Below are 18,519 nucleotides of genomic sequence, written 5' to 3' on the forward strand. Positions count from 1 at the left end.
TTTTGTGCTCTAGAAATATTCTTTTGGAGGAGAGATGGAAAAAATGTCATTGGAGCTAGTATTAATATGTTTGGGTTTGTTTTTTTTTTTTTCCAAAAAGCTTCCCAGTCATTCAGAAATAGTGCTTATCAAACTAGGATTAGATTCTCTAAGTTTTGAATTTCTTTTGTGAAATTGATACATCTAAAATATATATCACATGAATCATTCTGTTAAACCTGACTAATACATAATTCTAAGAACATACATTTATGACTGAATTGTTAAACCTTTGCTGCAGCCTTCACTATTAGAGAAAATGGCAAACTGTTTAAGAAAGGACTAGCATTAATTTTTCCAAAATGATATCTAAAGAATGAATTTTTCAAAAATTGCTGGGCTGTCGGCATTCCCGACATCTTAAGCAAATGAGCCCCATGATTAAGGCAGCTTACAGGTGGCAGTATGCTGCTACCCAGGGTGCAAATTTACTCTCGGATTTTGCTGGGTTTTAATTGGCTTTTAAAAAAATTAAGTCATTATTTCTCATGGGTTACTTTAAATACCCCATAATTTCCAGCTTACGGGCCTGTCACTCATATGCATACTTTTGTTTTCCAAAACAACTATCTTACTTGATTCATTTTCTCTTTCCCTCTGATCCTGAAATGGTGAGGGGCAGGGATACACGTGTCTGTTCTTTTGCACTGTGTCATTGAGTGTTTATAAAATATGCAACATTTATGCACAGTTGCAGGGTAGTATATCAATATTAGAACCACTGCATTTAGCTCCGTGGAACACTATTAAATGTTCGTGGATTAAAAATTACCCCATAATTACGTATTATTAGTTTCCTCAGTATCTCCAGATTGGTAGGAAAAAACATAAAAAAGGAATACTTTTATTTTCTGCAAAAAAAATTTTTTTCTGTCATTTCTTCCTTTTAAATATAAATTAGGGCAGTTTTGGAAAGAGGAATATCAAGTTTTCATAAAGCAAAGTATAATCCTATTTGAGTTCTACCTGTTTCTTCTTACTCTTAGTTAATGGGGTAAGCACAACTTAACACTGTTAAAGACAGAATAATGCTAAAACTATCACTTCTTTTATCCTAGGTAGCAACTCCCCACCCCCTTTAATTTTCTTCATTTAGTTATTTCTTTAGGAAATAATGTGGCTGCTAGAAACTTTTTTTTCAGTCATTTCAAGCTTATTTTAAAAGTTTTATTGAGGTGTCACTGACATACAATAAACTTTACATATCTGAACTGTACAATGTGATACATTTTGACATATGCATATACTATTGACATCAGCGATTACACCACAATTACAATAGTGGACATATCCATCATCACCAATCGTTTCCTCTGCCCCTTTCTAATCACTCTCTCCTCCCCCTCCCCATCCTTCACCCCGAGGCAATCATTGATCAGCTTTCATTACTTTTCAAAATCTGTGTATTTTCTTGTATTAATTGCATATGGAATTTTTTCTAGAAGGCTGTATGCATATAGTAGAAGTATGCCTCCAAACCCCTTCCATGCCCCTACCCCAGTATCCACCATCAAATAATAATATATTGCAAGAGATGCTCATTAAGTCCTAGGTTTGGTAACCCAGTAAAAACTTTAGATTTGAAATACTTAGAAAACAATGAACTATTTTTCACATCAAAATAGCCACGTAAGTTAATTAATTCATTTCCATCTTTTAGGGGTCCAAAATAATGGTAACACTGAACTTGCCGGCAGTGCTGAGGAAGCCCTGGGAACTGGTTTTCTCTTGTTTGTAATGAAAGAATACCTGACAGAGCCGTGGGAATCCAGAATGACGGCTCTTGAAATAACGTCATGTTGATGAGGAAGAGAAGGGAAGTAGCCTACGCTGAGTTACGTATTGTTGGCCTCCCCAGCCCCACTTTTAGGTCACAAACATTTGAAACTTCCAGTACTCAGGAAGGCTGCTTTTCCGTCTCTTAAAATCTTCTCACTCCCCATCTGGAAATAAAGTTGCTAAACCTAATTTTGAAAAAGAAATGGAAGTGAAGTGCCTGGAATCCAGTGAACTTCCTGCCATAGGCTACTGTGCAAGTTGAAAGTTTATTCTTTAAAACCCGGCCCCCAAAGCCTGTGGCTCAAAGTCATACCTTCCCAGAGACTGTCAAATACAGCATGATTGACATTAAATGCGAATGAAGAGAAAAGGCAAGAATGAATAAAAGAGAAATGGAATCTAGGAAAGAAAAGTAGGTTCTCTAAGTGGAGGGGGGGGGAATCATGCTCCTTGGCGGCGGGTGGATGGATCGATCCCAGGGGGCCAAGTTATTATCTTGGATGTTGGGTTATGCGCAGATTCCTGACCTTCCCTTGAAAGACTGAGTCCATACATCTAGGGTGTGGACCAAGAATCCGCATTTTAACAAGCACCCTCAGCCCCCAGGGAATCTTGCAGCTGACGGGGACCCTCCAATGAGGGTGCGCTGGCCTAACCTCCCACTCCCTCGCCCCCGTTTGCTGTTTTTCTCATAGTGACATTCAACTAGTCGCCAAGAGAGTCTAATTCAAGAGCCGGAAACTGCCTAGAACTCGGTAACTTGTGACTCACTCTGCCATGTGTGGCTTCTCACTTCTGTGACTTCTGTCCCTTTGCCAGGGTTGTCATATGAAGGTAAAGAGTGGGGAGGGCAGAACTCTGAAAACTACAAGGTGAGATTGTGTTAATCCAGAGCCCTACAAGTGTGTTCTGGAGGCATCTAACCAGCCCAGGCAACCAGAATTTACTCTTCAAAGCCAAGGGTCAACCTCCCCTGCCCCACCTTCCACTCCCATTCACACCTGGTCTGTGTCTCCAAGGGGAGTTTTGTTTTGTTTTTAATTTTCTTTGGCGGTGCTACATGGCATGTGGGATTTTAGTTCCCTGACCAGGGATCGAACCCATGCCCCCTACAGTGGAAGCTCAGAGCCCTAACCACTGGACCACCAAGGAATGCCTTATTTATTTATTTTTTAAATTTTATTAAAGTGTAGTTGATTTACAATGTTGTGTTTAACTTCTGCTGTACAACAAAGTGACTCAGTTATACATGTATATTCTTTTTTCATATTCTTTTCCATTATGGTTTATCACAGGATATTGAATATAATTCCCTGTGCTATACAGTAGGACCTTGTTGTTTATCCATCCTATACATAATAGTTTGCATCTGCTAATCCCATACTCCCAGTCCTTCCCTCCCCCACCCCCCTTCCTAAGAAGAGGATTTTTTTAATTGCCTGATAGGGCCTGGCAGGTGGAAGCCACAGGGAAATTCTGTGGCAAAACATGCTTTGATCACCTGACTGATATTTTTATAATGAGGTCTAGCCACAAATTCTTTTATCCAGATCAGCTTCTTCCCTGAAAATAATATATTTTAAACTTTTCATTGGAAAAAACTTCACTGTGAAATTACTCTGCTTATAATTGAAGGTATAAAGGCATTAGTCATGTAGTGTTCATTTGCATATGGTCATTTTTAGATAGAAAAATTAAATTTTATCATATGTCAGTGATAGAGTTTCAAGCAACTTTCTACAGAAAAATAGCTTGTAATTAAATTTCCTAATGAAAGAGTAATTATCCACCGGAAAAAATTGTCGATTCTGTGCCACCTCAAAATAAGAGTTGTACTCTTCAGTGAATGTTGTATACTAGAACGTTACATTTGTAAGAGCACAGAAAACAGTAAATTTTAAATAAACTATATGAAGAGGCTTGTTTTTTATGACTAGTATGTTCTAATGACCTTTCCACGGAAGTAGTAAATATTTTTACCTCTAGCGAGACTTCAAGTAGCATGTAAAGAAGATTGAGTGCTTATTCTGACTACATTTCCAGCTCTTTTTTCATGTAATAACAATCTGTTTTCAAATCAAACACCAAAACACAGGACTTTTCTCTGAATTTTGAACATATTTATATTAAAAGACTCAGAAAGCTGGTTTCAGTTTTCTATTTGTTTCGAGATTATAGGAGTAAAGCTGTAGTTCATGAGGACCGCAGGAAATCCAGTGTCGCACAGATCAGGGTTTTCCATGGCTGGTTTCTGGCGAAAGCCCCTAGGGGTTAGCTTTCGCTCATCCAAGTTCTCCCTTCAGAAAGAGTTTTCATAGGGAATATTTTCTTTCACAAGTGAAAGCACTTCCAATAAAGTAGTAATAGTGTATCCTTGTCTCTGTATGTATTGTAAGTAGAGGATTTATCAGTCTTGAGCTCCAAGTCTCTAATTTCTTATAAAGTGTAGGAAGAAATAATTTCAGAGGCAGTGTCAAAGAAAGCAATATACCCAACGTTTGGGTCACTAGAATCCCCAAATCAGTTTCTTCTAAAACAAATACTGACAGTCGACCTATTTAAATCCTGCTGGAATATGTTAAACACATAGGCCCTGGTGCCTTTCAACAGCCTGGTCCACTCTGGTGAATTTATAGGGTGGTGCACAGCCTCACCCCAACACTGTTCAATCATGGAGATGATCTTCTCATATCCCCTCCTGGAAATGTGTTCCTAGTATTATTCTTTTTTTTTTTTTTTTTTTTCGGTACGCGGGCCTCTCACTGCTGTGGCCTCTCCCGTTGCGGAGCCGGTCGCGCAGGCTCAGCGGCCATGGCTCATGGGCCCAGCCGCTCCGCGGCATGTGGGATCTTCCCAGACCGGGGCACAAACCCGTGTCCCCCGCATCGGCAGGCGGACTCCCAACCACTGCGCCACCAGGGAAGCCCTTGCCTTTCTTAAAATTGTCTTTTAAATCCTCTATTAATAAATCTTCCTCTAGTCTTTTTTCCCCCATGTAGAATAAAGTACATTTGTATTTATGTAATTAATATACTCTCTTCAAAATGTACTAGTCATTTTGTGAGGTCTCTGTGGTTAATTCTCTAAAGTATTCCAAAGGCATTTATCCTTGATGTACAGAGTAAAGGAAAATGACAGAAGAAGCTTCTTCATTAACCCTGCTACAATTCTGAGCAAATGATGTTCAAACTGAGATGGGCTTGGACCTGGGACCTGGGACCGTTTACTGGAATGCCTCCACCTGGACAAATGTCTCCTGCAGCAACAGAATACAAAGAAACTATAAGGGACTAAAACTAACTGCCTGCATGCACAGTTGGGGCAAATTATGAACAAAGACATACAAAAAGGCCAAACACCAACTGCCACTTTGAGGTGTGGGGAGCAAAAGCCAGGTACTGCGAATGATCCCTGCTCACAGCACCACCAAGGGGGTAGGCGGACTACCTATGCCGCGCCTCTGGACCAAACCACCTATCTGTCCCCACCCTCATCCCATTAAGGAACCAGGTGGACCCCCTTCAGGGAGCGAGCCAGGGCACCTGTTCCTTGTTTTCACTCCTTCATCCTACAGCACAAGTCCCAATAAAGCCTTGCCTGAATTCCTTGTCTGGCCTCTTATCAATTTCTATTGATTAATAAGTCCAAGGACCCTTGTCGGTAACAAAACCAAGACTGGGTCTCAGTGATGCTTTTAAATACCATCACTTGTGTCACCAATGTAGGTGTGCACCAGCCTTTAGATTTTGTACATTTACTTCTAAGAGGTACCTGCATATGCAGGCACCTACCTAGGCGGCCACACAGGAGGATGGCATTCCCAGCGTGGTTTCTTCCATCAGTAATGTTCAGATTCATGCTATCAGCCCCAAGAGGTCAGCTATTTTCTAAATTCCTCACAATTTTGCCAAACATAGTTCACGATACTTAGTGAAACATTCCAAACTTTTTAATTTTGTTCAGGGCAAAAGATGTTTTTCCATAGCCTAGCGGAATTGGTGAAATTGCCTAAAGCTAGTATTATGTGAGAAGCTGTATGATCAGGCCTCTCAAGATGGCTGTACTCTTGCTCTCAGTCCATCCCCTGCTCCACCAATGTCTGCTTCACCTACACCCAACTCACCTGACTGACCCTCCTACACACTTGCCCCAGGCCCCAGCTAGTGAATGTTCTAATCTTTAGATCCAAGCCTCTGCACCTGGAGAGCTAATCAAAGGCGTGGTGAGGGGCAGGCTCCTCTGCTAGTTTCCCTGGTAACCGATGAGCCAAGCTGACGTCAATTCCGCCTATAACAGGCAACCTCCCCCCACCCTCTGGGAGCAAAGATGGCTGCTACCTGCGCACACGGTGGCGGGTTCCTCGGAGATGTCGCTTGAGGCAGGTAAGCAACCCCCCCCCCCCAACCCCCATCCACTAAACCACTGGTGTCTTTGTCGCTGACTCCTGCTCTCCCTTCTGCCTTGAGTCTGGACAAGTACAGGGCTTGCAGGCCTGTGAGGTGCAGCTCAACAGAAGCCCTGAGTTTATTGATTTAGATGCTTTATCTTTCATTTGTTAGCATCTGGGACAAATCCTGACAACAAATCCATGCAGGTATATTATGCGCGCTTCAAATTTGACAAATTCTGGAAAAGCCTGTCTATCCCCCAAATGCCGTCTCACATTGTACTGCCTTCTCAGTAGATTTGAGGAACCATAAAGAAGAAATTTTCCTTTTTTCTAGTCAATGGGGGAAATTTGCAAAACTGCTATCTCATGGATGACATTAGTGCTTTTGTATACATCCTAGACTCCACTTCTGTAAAGTACAATTATACTCAACCGAGGCCTGTACCTGTATTAGTTTCTTACTGGTGCTTTAACAAATTACCACAGACTTAATGACTTAATACAAAGATATTTATTCTTTACTATATTAGAGGCCAGAAGTCCAAAATGAGTCTTTACAAGGCTAAAAATCAAGATGTTGACCGGACCGGTTGCTTTTGGAAGCTCCAGGGGAGAATCTGTTCCTTGTCTCTTCCAGCTTCTGGTGGCTGTTTGCATTCTTTGGCTTGTGGCCACATCTCTCTAATCTCTGCTTCTGTAGTCAAATTTCCCTCCTTTCTTTTATTAGAATGCTGTGATTGCATTTAAGCCCCGCCCAGATAATCCAGGATAATCTCCTCAACTCAAGATCCTTAATGTAATTATCTGCAAAGTCCCCTTTACCATTTAAAGTAACATTCACAGATTCTGAGGAAAAGGACAAGGACATCTTGGGGGGCCATTATTCAGCCTACCCCAGTGGTATTCACAAAGCAGGAGGAGGTGAGTTGCACAGTGCAAAGGTGGGGGAAGTTTGAATGCTGTTGTTAAATAACATGGGATTGAATATTTAGCCAGTTGCTAGAGCTGAGACATCTAAGATGATTCTCTCATAAATCTGTCATCTTTACCTAAAACAGTGCTTTGCATATTGTACGTATGCAAGAAATATTTATTGAATGAATAAATGAATACAGCTCCACTTGGAGCTTGCAGACAGAAGAAAATGAAAGTATCTGAAGACAATAACTTTGAATTTTTTCATTACATCAAAATCATACAAGCAAGTCTGCTTGGAAACTTTTTTAAATAAAGGTTTCCATGAAAATGATTAATTCAGTTAAATGGGAAAATACAACAGGTAACAACTGGAGGGGAAATCAGTTGCTTCCATTCCTCAGAGACTCATCCAGTAAGGCATATACCTCTAAAGACAGAGAAAGCGGGAACATAGAAAACCACATAGATGGCCTGCCTCTAGCTTCTTCTCTAGGTTTTTCCATCCCACTGTACTGCATCTGGTCACTATTATAATGATGAGTGACTAAAGGTATCATTTAAATTTAGACTCATGTAAGTGCAATGACCTGGATGACTTCAGCAATTTCGGGTGGGTCTAAAATGATCTGACTTTGGAACAACAAAATCCTATCTCAGCTAAACCCTGGTTTAAAGCAGTATGAAAACCAGAATCCTCTAACATATTTAACTTGAAAGGAGAAGAATATTTGTTTTCAATGGAAAAGTCCAGTTGTTTGTCAATCATAAAATCCTTCTCTCAGCCCTCCTCTCTAAACAAACTCACCTTCTATTCTCATTAGCACGTGAACTTGTTGCCTAAATGAACCAACTGAGATTTTTTTTTTTTTAATGGTACCTTCTTATCAATTTCATCCTTGGGGAGCAGGAGGAAAATGTCACAAAAAACCACAAAAGAGCCTGTATGAATCTGAAATAAAGCTCTTATTTAAGAGTGAGAATACAGAGATGTTATGGAAACTCCCTGGGAGCAAGTACATGCCTGTACACCGGCTAATGACATTCTTACACAAATCGGAATTGACAGGGAATATGTCTTCTGTGCTGAGGCCAGAGCTGGGAATGGTTAGTGCTGAGTGAGTGGCACCTGTTGTCTACCACCAGGAGTAGAAACCTGAACACTTCTGCTAGTACAAGTGGGTTCTGTTTTGATGACCTGTTAGTGAAACAAAAATCCTGATGTTTAAAGATAGTGGGTTTTTATTCTTCTGTTCCATGTTTTCCCTTGGCAAAAATCCAAACGAGGTGAGCGTCTTCAAAAAACATTTCTGGGCTTCCCTGGTGGCGCAGTGGTTGAGAATCCGCCTGCCGATGCAGGAAACACGGGTTCGTGCCCCGGTCCGGGAAGATCCCACGTGCTGCGGAGCGGCTGGGCCCGTGAGCCGTGGCCGCTGGGCCTGCGCGTCCGGAGCCTGTGCTCCGCAATGGGAGAGGCCACAACAGTGAGAGGCCCACATACCGCAAAAAAAACAAACAAACAAACAAAAAAAACATTTCTAAATGATGTAAATCTGTACTTTTTGAGACCTCAAAAAGCATTTCTAAATGATAACAATGTAAATCTGTATTTTCTGTCGTCCATACTACCTTTACCACCTGTATATTACTGCTCATAGCCATTGTATTAATGCATTTCTCTGTGAGGGCTCTTTATTCCAAGTGGTTGTCTTTCCTTGGTGAGTCGTCAAAGCATGAAATAGGAATTCTCTTGCCATGTTACATAACGAGACAGATTCTTCAGGTTCTGCTGTGACCACTTATCAATGCTTAGAGAAATTAGTAGGTACCATTCAGTACCCGGAAGAAAATTTTACTATTAGGTGAAAAAATCATTCATAGAATTCAAAGGTTGATAGAAAAGGATTTGTATAGCAGTAACCAGGACTAAAAGTTAAGTACTGAATTTCTGTTTCTCAGTAAAGTTGATGAAGAATATGTAACTTGCATAAAGTGTAATCAACATTTACCATCCACACTGGTAATTTCATCCACCATGACATCAGTGACCACACTGTGGAAATGGATGAAGACCATCCACGAGAGCACAAAGTCTATTTATTCAGAGGTTGCTATATAGCAGGGGAGCCACCATCACTTGCCTTTGGCAGCAACCCAAAGGCAGATAGGAGGATGGGAAAGTTCTATATTGAAAAAATTTTTTCAAAATATGCTTGGATTGGAAACTGTTGACATGGAGAAGATGGAGGCATGCTAACTAGAAGCAGTATTATATCTTACACATTTAGCTTGGGAAGTATATTTGGCTTTCTTTGGTTGGTCCTGAGTTGGAAATCGAGGCAAAAATGAGGAAGCTGGCAGCCATTGACTGAGTCCTGGCAGTTCTGGGCTGATTGCTGCAGAGGTTGTGGGTGAGAGTTCTGTTGTCATATATGGTATGGCCATTGTCTGTTTGTCCATTTAATCTCTTAACATGAAAACCAGAATATGAAAAAAAAAAAGCCAGAAGATTCAAATCTGCCGAAAAGGTATCAGCATGCACTTGAAAAGTTAGTTGTTATTTAAGAACGTCATGCCTGAAGACAATGATTTAACACACGCAGCAGCAAAAGGTGCATTTTCACATCACTATGTGAAGCATAACTTTCATTCAGGTCATGTCTATCTACTTCTAAATTACTTTTGCTCATATTGAGTCCAACTTTCTTACATGTACACTAACATGTAGCAATAGCTGTTAGTGTGTTGGCTCCATTAGCAAAAGAATTTTGTATATAATTAAAATAATGTCAATTTTTAAAAATTGAAGTATAGTTGATTTACAGTGTTTCAGGTATACGGCAAAGTGAATCAGTTATACATCTATCTATGCATCTATCCTTTTTCAGATTCTTTTCCATGATAGGTTATTACAAGATATTGAATATAGTTCCCTGTGCTATACAGTAGGTCCTTGTTTATTTTATATGTAGTAGTTTGTATATGTTAATCTCAAACTCCTAATTTATCTCTCCCCCGCCCCCTCTTTCCTCTTTGGTAACCATAAATTTGTTTTCTATGTCTATGAGTCTATTTCTGTTTTGTAAATAAGTTCATTTGTATCATATTTTAGATTCCACATATAAGTGATATCATGATATTTGTCTTTCTACTTGCTTGATTTAGTATGATAATCTCTAGGCCGATCCATGTTGATACAAATGGCATTATTTCATTCTTTTTTATGGATGAGTAATATTCCAGTGTGTGTGTGTGTGTGTGTGTGTGTGTGTGTGTGTTTGTTTGTGTGTAACACATCTTCTTTATCCATTCATCGATGGACACTTAGGTTGTTCCATGCTATTGTAAATAGTGCAAAATAATGACAACTTCATACCAGTGTCATAAGATGCTTCACATAGAAAATCAATTGAAATAATTCCAAAAGTAGTTCAATTTTTCATCCAACTTGTATAATTGAAGTGAAGCATTTAGGAGTTAATTATGTCAAAAGTGAAATATCTGACCCCATTTTGTGAATGATACTATAAATTCAGTTTAAAAATTCAACTTTGCTATGAAAATGAAAATATTGGTGGGTACAGTATTGTGATAAAAACAGAGTTCTCAATAAATTACAAAACCTCCAGAGTAGAAATATACAAAGAATTGGCTATAGTACAAAACTAGTTCATAATTGTGTTCAAACAAGCTGAGAAATCTTACTAATAAAACAGTTATCAAATTTAACAAATATTATATGGAATCTAAAAAAAATGGTTCTGAAGAACCTAGGGGCAGGACAGGAATAAAGACGCAGACGTAGAGAATGGACTTGAGGACACGGGGAGGGGGAAGGGGAAGCGGGGACGGAGTGAGAGAGTGGCATGGACGTATATACACTACCAAATGTAAAACAGATAGCTAGTGGGAAGCAGCCACATAGCACAGGGAGATCAGCTCGGTGCTTTGTGTCCACCTACAGGGGTGGGATAGGGAGGGTGGGAGGGAGGGAGACGCAAGAGGAAGGAGATATGGGGACATATGTATATGTATAACTGATTCACTTTGTTATAAAGCAGAAACTAACACACCATTGTAAAGCAGTTATACTCCAATAAAGATGTTAAAAAAATTTTAACAAATATTTATATATACCTAGTTAAAGTACCTGAATTACAAAATTGTAGCACAACTGATGTTGAATAAAAAATTCACAGTTTTCCAATGGTTATATTCTACTTTTACTATATATCATCATTTGAATTTTAATATTACTGAGTAATACTTTGAAGTACTACTTTGTAAATCATTCTAGGTATCTTGCAGTGGTATCAAACATTTTTATAACAAGTTCTCTAAATTTTGGTTTCACTTTGCTCAAAATCAATTGGAAACTGATTCAATGAGTAGAGTGCCAAAAACTTCAGCTTTTGAAATTTTTAGTGAATTGCAGTTATTGAAAAGAAAACTTCCAAACAGGAGGACACTGAATTTTATCCCTTCAAGCACAAGGAAGGAAATGAACAAATTGAATTCTGAGAGCTCAAACAATGTAGATGTAACTTTTAAATTCTCTAACTGAGCTTTGGAGCATCTGGACTTGTAAGAAGAACCTTTACATTTTTTACCTGAATGGAATGAATGAGAGCAACCAATGGTTTTGCAGCATTTAAATCTGGCAAAATTTTCTAAAGAATTATAGAGACCATTTATTGGACACATTTTGTCTTATAAATCCTTTTTGTTGCTTAAGGCACTGGGATCGATAACAAAGGGACAGTACCTGTGAAAATATTTGTGCTGAAATTTTACACATTTCACAACAAAAACAGTGTTAGATTTTAGAATATCCTCCATTTAGAATTTGCCCCAAATTACCAAGTACCTCAGCACTTGAAGAGAAAGTATTTTTTCAGTTGAAAATATTATGGTCTATGAGGAAGAAGCAATTGAAGATGTCAACAGTCTAAATGTACTTATTGTAAACTGCAACTTCAATGAATATTGTAGGCAATTTTAAGAAAATAGAATGAAAAATATTAAGACCATACTAAAAAGTATACACTTCAGAAAATGTCTCTCAGTGTGTCCAAATTTCCTTTTCATAAGGAAACCAGCCAGATTGGATTAGATTTCACTTTTAACTTACCTTTTAAAAGGAATTATCTTAAATACAGTCACATTCTGATATTCTGGGGGTTAAGACTTTAACATATGAATTTAAGGGGGACACAATTCAGCCCCTAGCCATATCCAAAGTAATTGAAATTATGGTCTCAAAGATATTTTTTTTTTTTGCGGTACGCGGGCCTCTCATCGCAGTGGCCTCTCCCGTTGCGGACCACAGGCTCTGGGCGCGCAGGCTCAGCGGCCATGGCTCACGGGCCCAGCCGCTCCGCGGCATGTGGGATCTTCCTGGACCGGGGCACAAACCCGTGTCCCCCGCATCGGCAGGCGGACTCTCAACCACTGCGCCACCAGGGAAGCCCTGGTCTCAAAGATATTTGTACACCCATGTTCATAGCAGTGTTATTCACAGTAGCCAAAAGATGGAAGCAGTCCAAGTGCCCATCAGCAGATTAATAGATAAACAAAATGGAGTATGTGCAGTGGAATATTATTCAGCCTTAAAAAGGAAATAAATTCTGATACGTGGTACAGCATGGAAGAACCTTGGGAACATTATGCTAAGTGAATTAAAACAGTCACAAAAAGACAGATACTGTCCGATTCCACTTACATAAGTCATCTATACAATTTATAGAAACAGAAGGTACAAGGTTGGTTCCCAGAGGCTGTGGGAAGGGAGGAATGGGGAGTTAGTGGTTTGTTTGTTTGTTTTGTTTTTAACATCTTTATTGGAGTATAATTGCTTTACAATGGTGTGTTAGTTTCTGCTTTATAACAAAGTGATCAGCTATACATATACATATACCCCCATATCTCGTCTCTCTTGTGTCTCCCTCCCACCCTCCCTATCTCACCCCTCTAGGTGGTCACAAAGCACCGAGCTGATTTCCCTGAGCTGTGCAGCTGCTTCCCACTAGCTGTCTATAGAGTTAGTGTTTAATGGGTACAGAATTTCAATTTTGCAAGGTGAAAAGAGTTCTGGAGATTGGTTGCACAACAATGTGAATGTACTTAACACTACTGAACTGTATACCCAGAGATGGTTAAGACGGTAAATTTTATGTTGTGTATACTTTAAATTTAAAAATGAGATGTATACACATGTTGAACCACTGTTTATTTCCTTGTTCTGATAATGTACTATATTTATGTAAGAGGTAACCATTTAGGGACACTGAGTGAAAGGTACAGCGGACCTCTCTGTACTATCTTTGCAATTTCCTGTGAATCTATAATTACTTCAAAGCAAAGGGTTTCTTAAAATTATATTCTTGTGTTTAAAAAAAGGTAAGGAAGTTAGAGACTGCCAATTCAATTTCTTGGACTAGGATAACAGAACTTCATGGAGACAGATATTAAAACGTTTAACCACAGCCTACCCATAGGGGTAACTTTGATCAGAAAGAAGCTTACATGCGGGGACCCAGCAGGACCAAGTTACCCATATAATGACTATTACAAGTTATTAGACATCAGGGAAAACTGAATTAACAAGCTTTCTCTTTGGCATTGAGGCTTTGGTAATGATGGATTCCTATTGAGTGAAGTTCCAAACTATATTCCCCTGCCTGTCAAATGCCTAATTTGCCCAACCGTAAACCATAAAACATAGCTCAGATTCTCTCCATGCATATCACCCAGTATCATGCTGTGAGGGCATAAGGCCAGATTGCATCAGCAGGCTTTTCCCCTCCAAATTCAGACAGAAGATTTACACTTCCCTTGGGAAAACGTTAGTCTCCTCACCCTCTAACTGGAATATAAAAACATCTAAAAGTTATGGCTGCAGTGTGTCTCAACTATCAACTCTCTTTTTTCCTTAAAAAAAAAAAAAATTTTTTTTTAAAAAATCCTCTACTCGTATCATGCCCTTCCCTGCTTCCCTCTCCCCCCGTAACCAGTAGTTTGTTCTCTATATCTGTGTCTGCTTCTCTTTTGTTATAGTCACTAGTTTTTTGCATTTTTTAGATTATACGTGTAAGTGATATCATACAGAATTTGTCTTTCTCTGTCTGACTTATTTCACTTAGCATAATGCCCTCCAATGTTCTTATTGACATTTTGTTAAATGTTTTTTTTTGTTGTTATTTTTGGAAGAAAAATTAAGTCTTATTTATTTTTAAAACCAAACCACTAGGAAAATGTATCACAGTCTTGAAGTAGCGAACAGACAGGCTATATTATCAAGTAATAAGTTGGTAAAAACACAAGGTCCTTAATAAAACTATAAGGTGCCAGAACTGGGGCAAGAACAATGCATGTCGCAAAAGTGGTATTTGGTAACCTAGGGCTGTCCCATTTTTTGCTCTAAAGGAATCACAGCTTGCCCTTGAGTTGCTGACTTTTTCTCCTTTGACCTTTGTGTTGCCAAGGGATCGTTTCAACAGAGCTCTGTTATTGCAGGGGGCAAAGTAAGCAATACTGGGTTTAGGCTTTCATTCTACTTTGTTTTATGAAAACCAGATTTTTCCAAAGCCAGTACTTCATAACTCTTAATTAAGCAGCTAACAATTCCTCTTTTGCTGTTCATTCCTGAATACTATCATATAGCACAATCACAGTCCATTTCCCTTCAAGGGTGAGTGTCACTGCAAGATTGTCTTGTCACTCAGCTGACTCTGCTGCAGACAGCCTCAGGGCTCATCATGGCTGCCAGTTAGAGGGAAGGTTTGCTTCCCCTACCAGTATGATAGCACTTCTTATATTTTTGCAGGGTCTCCAGGCTGAAAAATGTCATGTGTGAGAATTTTAAGAAATGTGCATCCACATTTTGATGGCAGAAATGAATATCCACAAGGACCCTTTCAAAGTTTTTATCCAAACTACCTCTCCCAACTCCACATCTTAAAAGTAACTTCATGCCCTTGTATATAAAACAAAACCAAGCAAAACAAATCCCCAGAAGCCCCCTTTCCCCTTCCAAATTAGGGACCTCATGGATTTTGTTTTATTTCCAGTTTACGGAAAATGTTGCAGTGATCCTTCTAGTAAACAGGAGATTGGCAGCAAATAGAAACACCTCTCCTCAGACTCCACCAGTTCATAAGCAGGTCAGGTGAACCTGCTGGCCTGCTGGTATCTGTGTACTAAGAGAATCTGGTACCTTGGGGGGCTCTGGTTTGGTACAAGGGAGACTCCCTGTTGCAGGAAAAGCACTTGAAACTCAGGCTCATGAAATTCACATGAAATTCAGGCTCACAAAAACTCTCCTGTGCTATCTCTGACCCATATTTTAGCACCAGGTTTTTTCACTTTCTAGGATTCAAACACAAAGGAACCAGTGTCCAGAGGCAAGTGACTTAGGCCTTAAACTTGCTGCCATCCTTAATTTCCTCATTCATAAACTTTCCTTAGAAAATCCAAATCCCCATTCCTCTTTTTAAATACATTCCTGCCTTCAGCCCTGATGGCCAATAGCAGACATCTATTTCTCAATGGATGAGAGAGACTCCTTCATCTTCTTGGTCATGACTGGGATTGAGGTTCATGTGGTCATCCACACACTTGGTCACACAACTCTCCAGCTGCTGCTTCACCTGAAGCTCTTTACTCCCCGCATCTACTGAATCTTTGGCTTTGTCGTTGCAATGCATAGTGCACCATTCCAGGCAGTTCTGGAACTTCTCCAATTCACTGGTCACCAGGGCCTGGCCTTGAGCCAGAGGTGCATGGCAGCGCTCAATGCATTGGTGCACTTGCTGCATGGTGGCCTGGCTGTCCTCGCAACAGCCTGTGCTGCACCAGAACACGAGGCCCTGCATCTTCCAATGTTCTCTCTCTCTCCAGCCTCTTCACCATAGAGTCCACTGCCTCCCGCACGCGGAGCTGCTGCAGCTTCACCATGGGGACCCCACACTGCTACCTGCGGCGCCGGCGCCCACTTGTCCCCCCCTCGTTAAATGTTTTGAGTTTGTTTTTGTAGGGTTTTTTTTTTTGCCTTCTTTTGTTCTCTTTCTTTAAATAAACAAATTGTTTATTTAATAAATAATGTATTAAATAAGTAAATAATACATAAGGTTTCAGGCTTCAAAGAGTTGATAAATGTTACGGACTGTCACAAGATGGGCAGTTTGAAAATAGTGATATTTAGACCAGTAGGTCTACTGGTTTGTCCAGTGGAATATGTTTTTTCTAATCTAGTTAATCAGTATTGTGCCATCTTGTTTGGGAGGGTTTTATGTGATATTATTGCTACCCAGTGCATTGTAGTTCATTTCTATTAAGACCACCACCAACATGCCTGACACAAGTGAAGAAAGTTGAATGAATTAGATTCTATGACTTTTAATTCTGAGCCAAATTCCAAGCCTTGAATCCTGAATCAAAGTCTAGAACTTTTTTTTTTTTTTTGTGGTACACAGGCCTCTCACTGTTGTGGCCTCTCCCTTTGCGGAGCACCGGCTCCGGACGGCTCCGGACGCACAGGCCCATTGGCCATGGCTCATGGGCCCAGCCGCTCTGCGGCATGTGGGATCTTCCTGGACCAGGGCACGAACCCGCGTCCCCTGCATCGGCAGGTGGACTCTCAACCACTGCGCCACCAGGGAAGCCCTAGAACTTTAAGAGACTTGGATTTATTAGAAGTGTGTGGTGAGAGAAGGACTTCCTACCTTTTTTTTTTTAACCTTTCTTCTTTTGTTCTCTTCTCTTGTGATTTGATGACTATCTTAATGTTAAGTTTGGATTAATTTTTCTTTTTTGTGTGTATATCTACGACAGATTTTTAGTTTGTGGCTACCATGAGGTTTTTATATAGCAATCTGAATATGCATGATTGTTTTAAGTTGCTGATCTCTTAATTTCAAATGCATTTTTAAACTCTGCATTTGTACTCTCCTCCCCTCTTGATTACTGTTTTTTTATATTGTATTTTACATTTAATTGTTTTGTGTATCCCTTAACTGCTTATTGTGGATATAGGTGATTTTACTACTTTTAACTTTTCTACTAGCTTTGTGTGTGAATGGTTTCCTGTCTTTACTGGTGAGCTCACCTCTACTGGTGAGTTTTTCATTTTGTAAATTACTTGTTTCTAGTTGTGGCCTTTTCTTTTTCACCTAGAGAAATTCCTTTAACATTTGTTGTAAAACTGGTTTGGTGGTGCTAAACTCTTAGCTTTTGGGTGTCTGTGAAGCTTTTGATTTCTCTATCAAATGTGAATGAGAGCCCTGCTGGGTAGAGTATTCTTGTTGTAGGCTTTTCCCTTTTATCACTTTAACTATATCGTGCCACTCCCTTCTGGCCTGCAGATTTTCTGCTGAAAAATCAGCTGATAGCCTCTGGGTGTTCCCCTGTATGTTATTTGTTGCTTTTCCCTCACTGCTTTTAATATTCTATCTTTATCTTTAATTTTTGTAATTTTAATTACAGCGTGTCTTGGTGTGTTCCTCATTGGGTACAGAGGTACAGTCCCATACTGTATGGGACTCTGCACTTCCTGGATTTGGGTGACTCATTTCTTTCCCAGGTTAGGGAATTTTTCAGCTATTATGTTTTCAAATATGTTCTCAGAACATTTCTCTCTCTCTTCATCTTCTGGGGCCCCAATAATGCAAATATTAGTGCACTTGATGTTGTCCCAGAGGTCTCTTAAACTGTCCTCATTTCTTTTCATTCTTTTTTCTGTTCAGTGGCAGTGGTTTCCACTACTCTGTCTTCCAGCTCACTGATCCATTCCTCTGTATCATTTAGTCTACTGTTGATTCCTTCTAGTGTATTTTTCATTTCAGTTATTGTATTCTTCGTCTCTGTTTGGTTGTGCTTTATAGTTTCTAACTCTTTGTTAAAAGCTTCTAACTTCTTGCTCTGTGCATCCATTTTTCTCCCGAGTTCTTTCATCACCTTTACTCTGAACTCTTTCTCTGGTAGATTGCCTATCTCCACTTTGCTTAGTTCTTTCTCTGGGGTTTTATCTTGTTCCTTCATCTTGAACATGGTCCTCTATTGCCTCATTTTTTCTAAATTGCTATTTGTATTTTTATGTATGTGGTAGGTTGGTTATGTTTCTTGACCTTGGAGAAGTGGCCCTCTGTAGGAGATGTCCTGTGCATCTCAGCGGTGCTTTCCCCTCTCATCACCCAGCTCTAGGCATTCCCCCTAAGAGGGCTGCATGGGTCCTTCTGTGGTAGCGGGCTGACTATGTGGGTGCTCTGGTAGGTTTGGTTGGCCCCTAACCCTGTTGATTGTCAGGCCCTGCCTTGTGCAGATGCTGCTGGTTAGGGGGGCCTTGTCATGAGGCAGCTGGTTGTGGAATCCTAGGGGGCCCTGGGGCTAGTGCTGGCTCA

General features: G+C 40.0%; 1 protein-coding gene and 1 pseudogene across 1 annotated transcript in view; one reads left to right on the forward strand and one right to left on the reverse strand.

Annotated features, from left to right (window-relative positions):
• Positions 1-6,113: 6,113 nt before the first annotated feature.
• The window catches only part of PJVK (pejvakin), a 51,808-nt gene continuing 39,402 nt past the window's right edge, over positions 6,114-18,519 (forward strand). Inside the window, exon 1 of the mRNA XM_067026383.1 lies at positions 6,114-6,200. Within this exon, the coding sequence (XP_066882484.1) occupies positions 6,185-6,200 (16 nt within the window). The 5' untranslated portion in view covers positions 6,114-6,184. The remainder of the gene's footprint in view (positions 6,201-18,519) is intronic.
• Positions 15,667-15,996, reverse strand: LOC131749910 (protein FAM136A pseudogene; annotated as a pseudogene).

This window comes from Kogia breviceps, chromosome 2 (genome assembly GCF_026419965.1).
Source record: "Kogia breviceps isolate mKogBre1 chromosome 2, mKogBre1 haplotype 1, whole genome shotgun sequence".
Taxonomy (NCBI): domain Eukaryota; kingdom Metazoa; phylum Chordata; class Mammalia; order Artiodactyla; family Physeteridae; genus Kogia; species Kogia breviceps.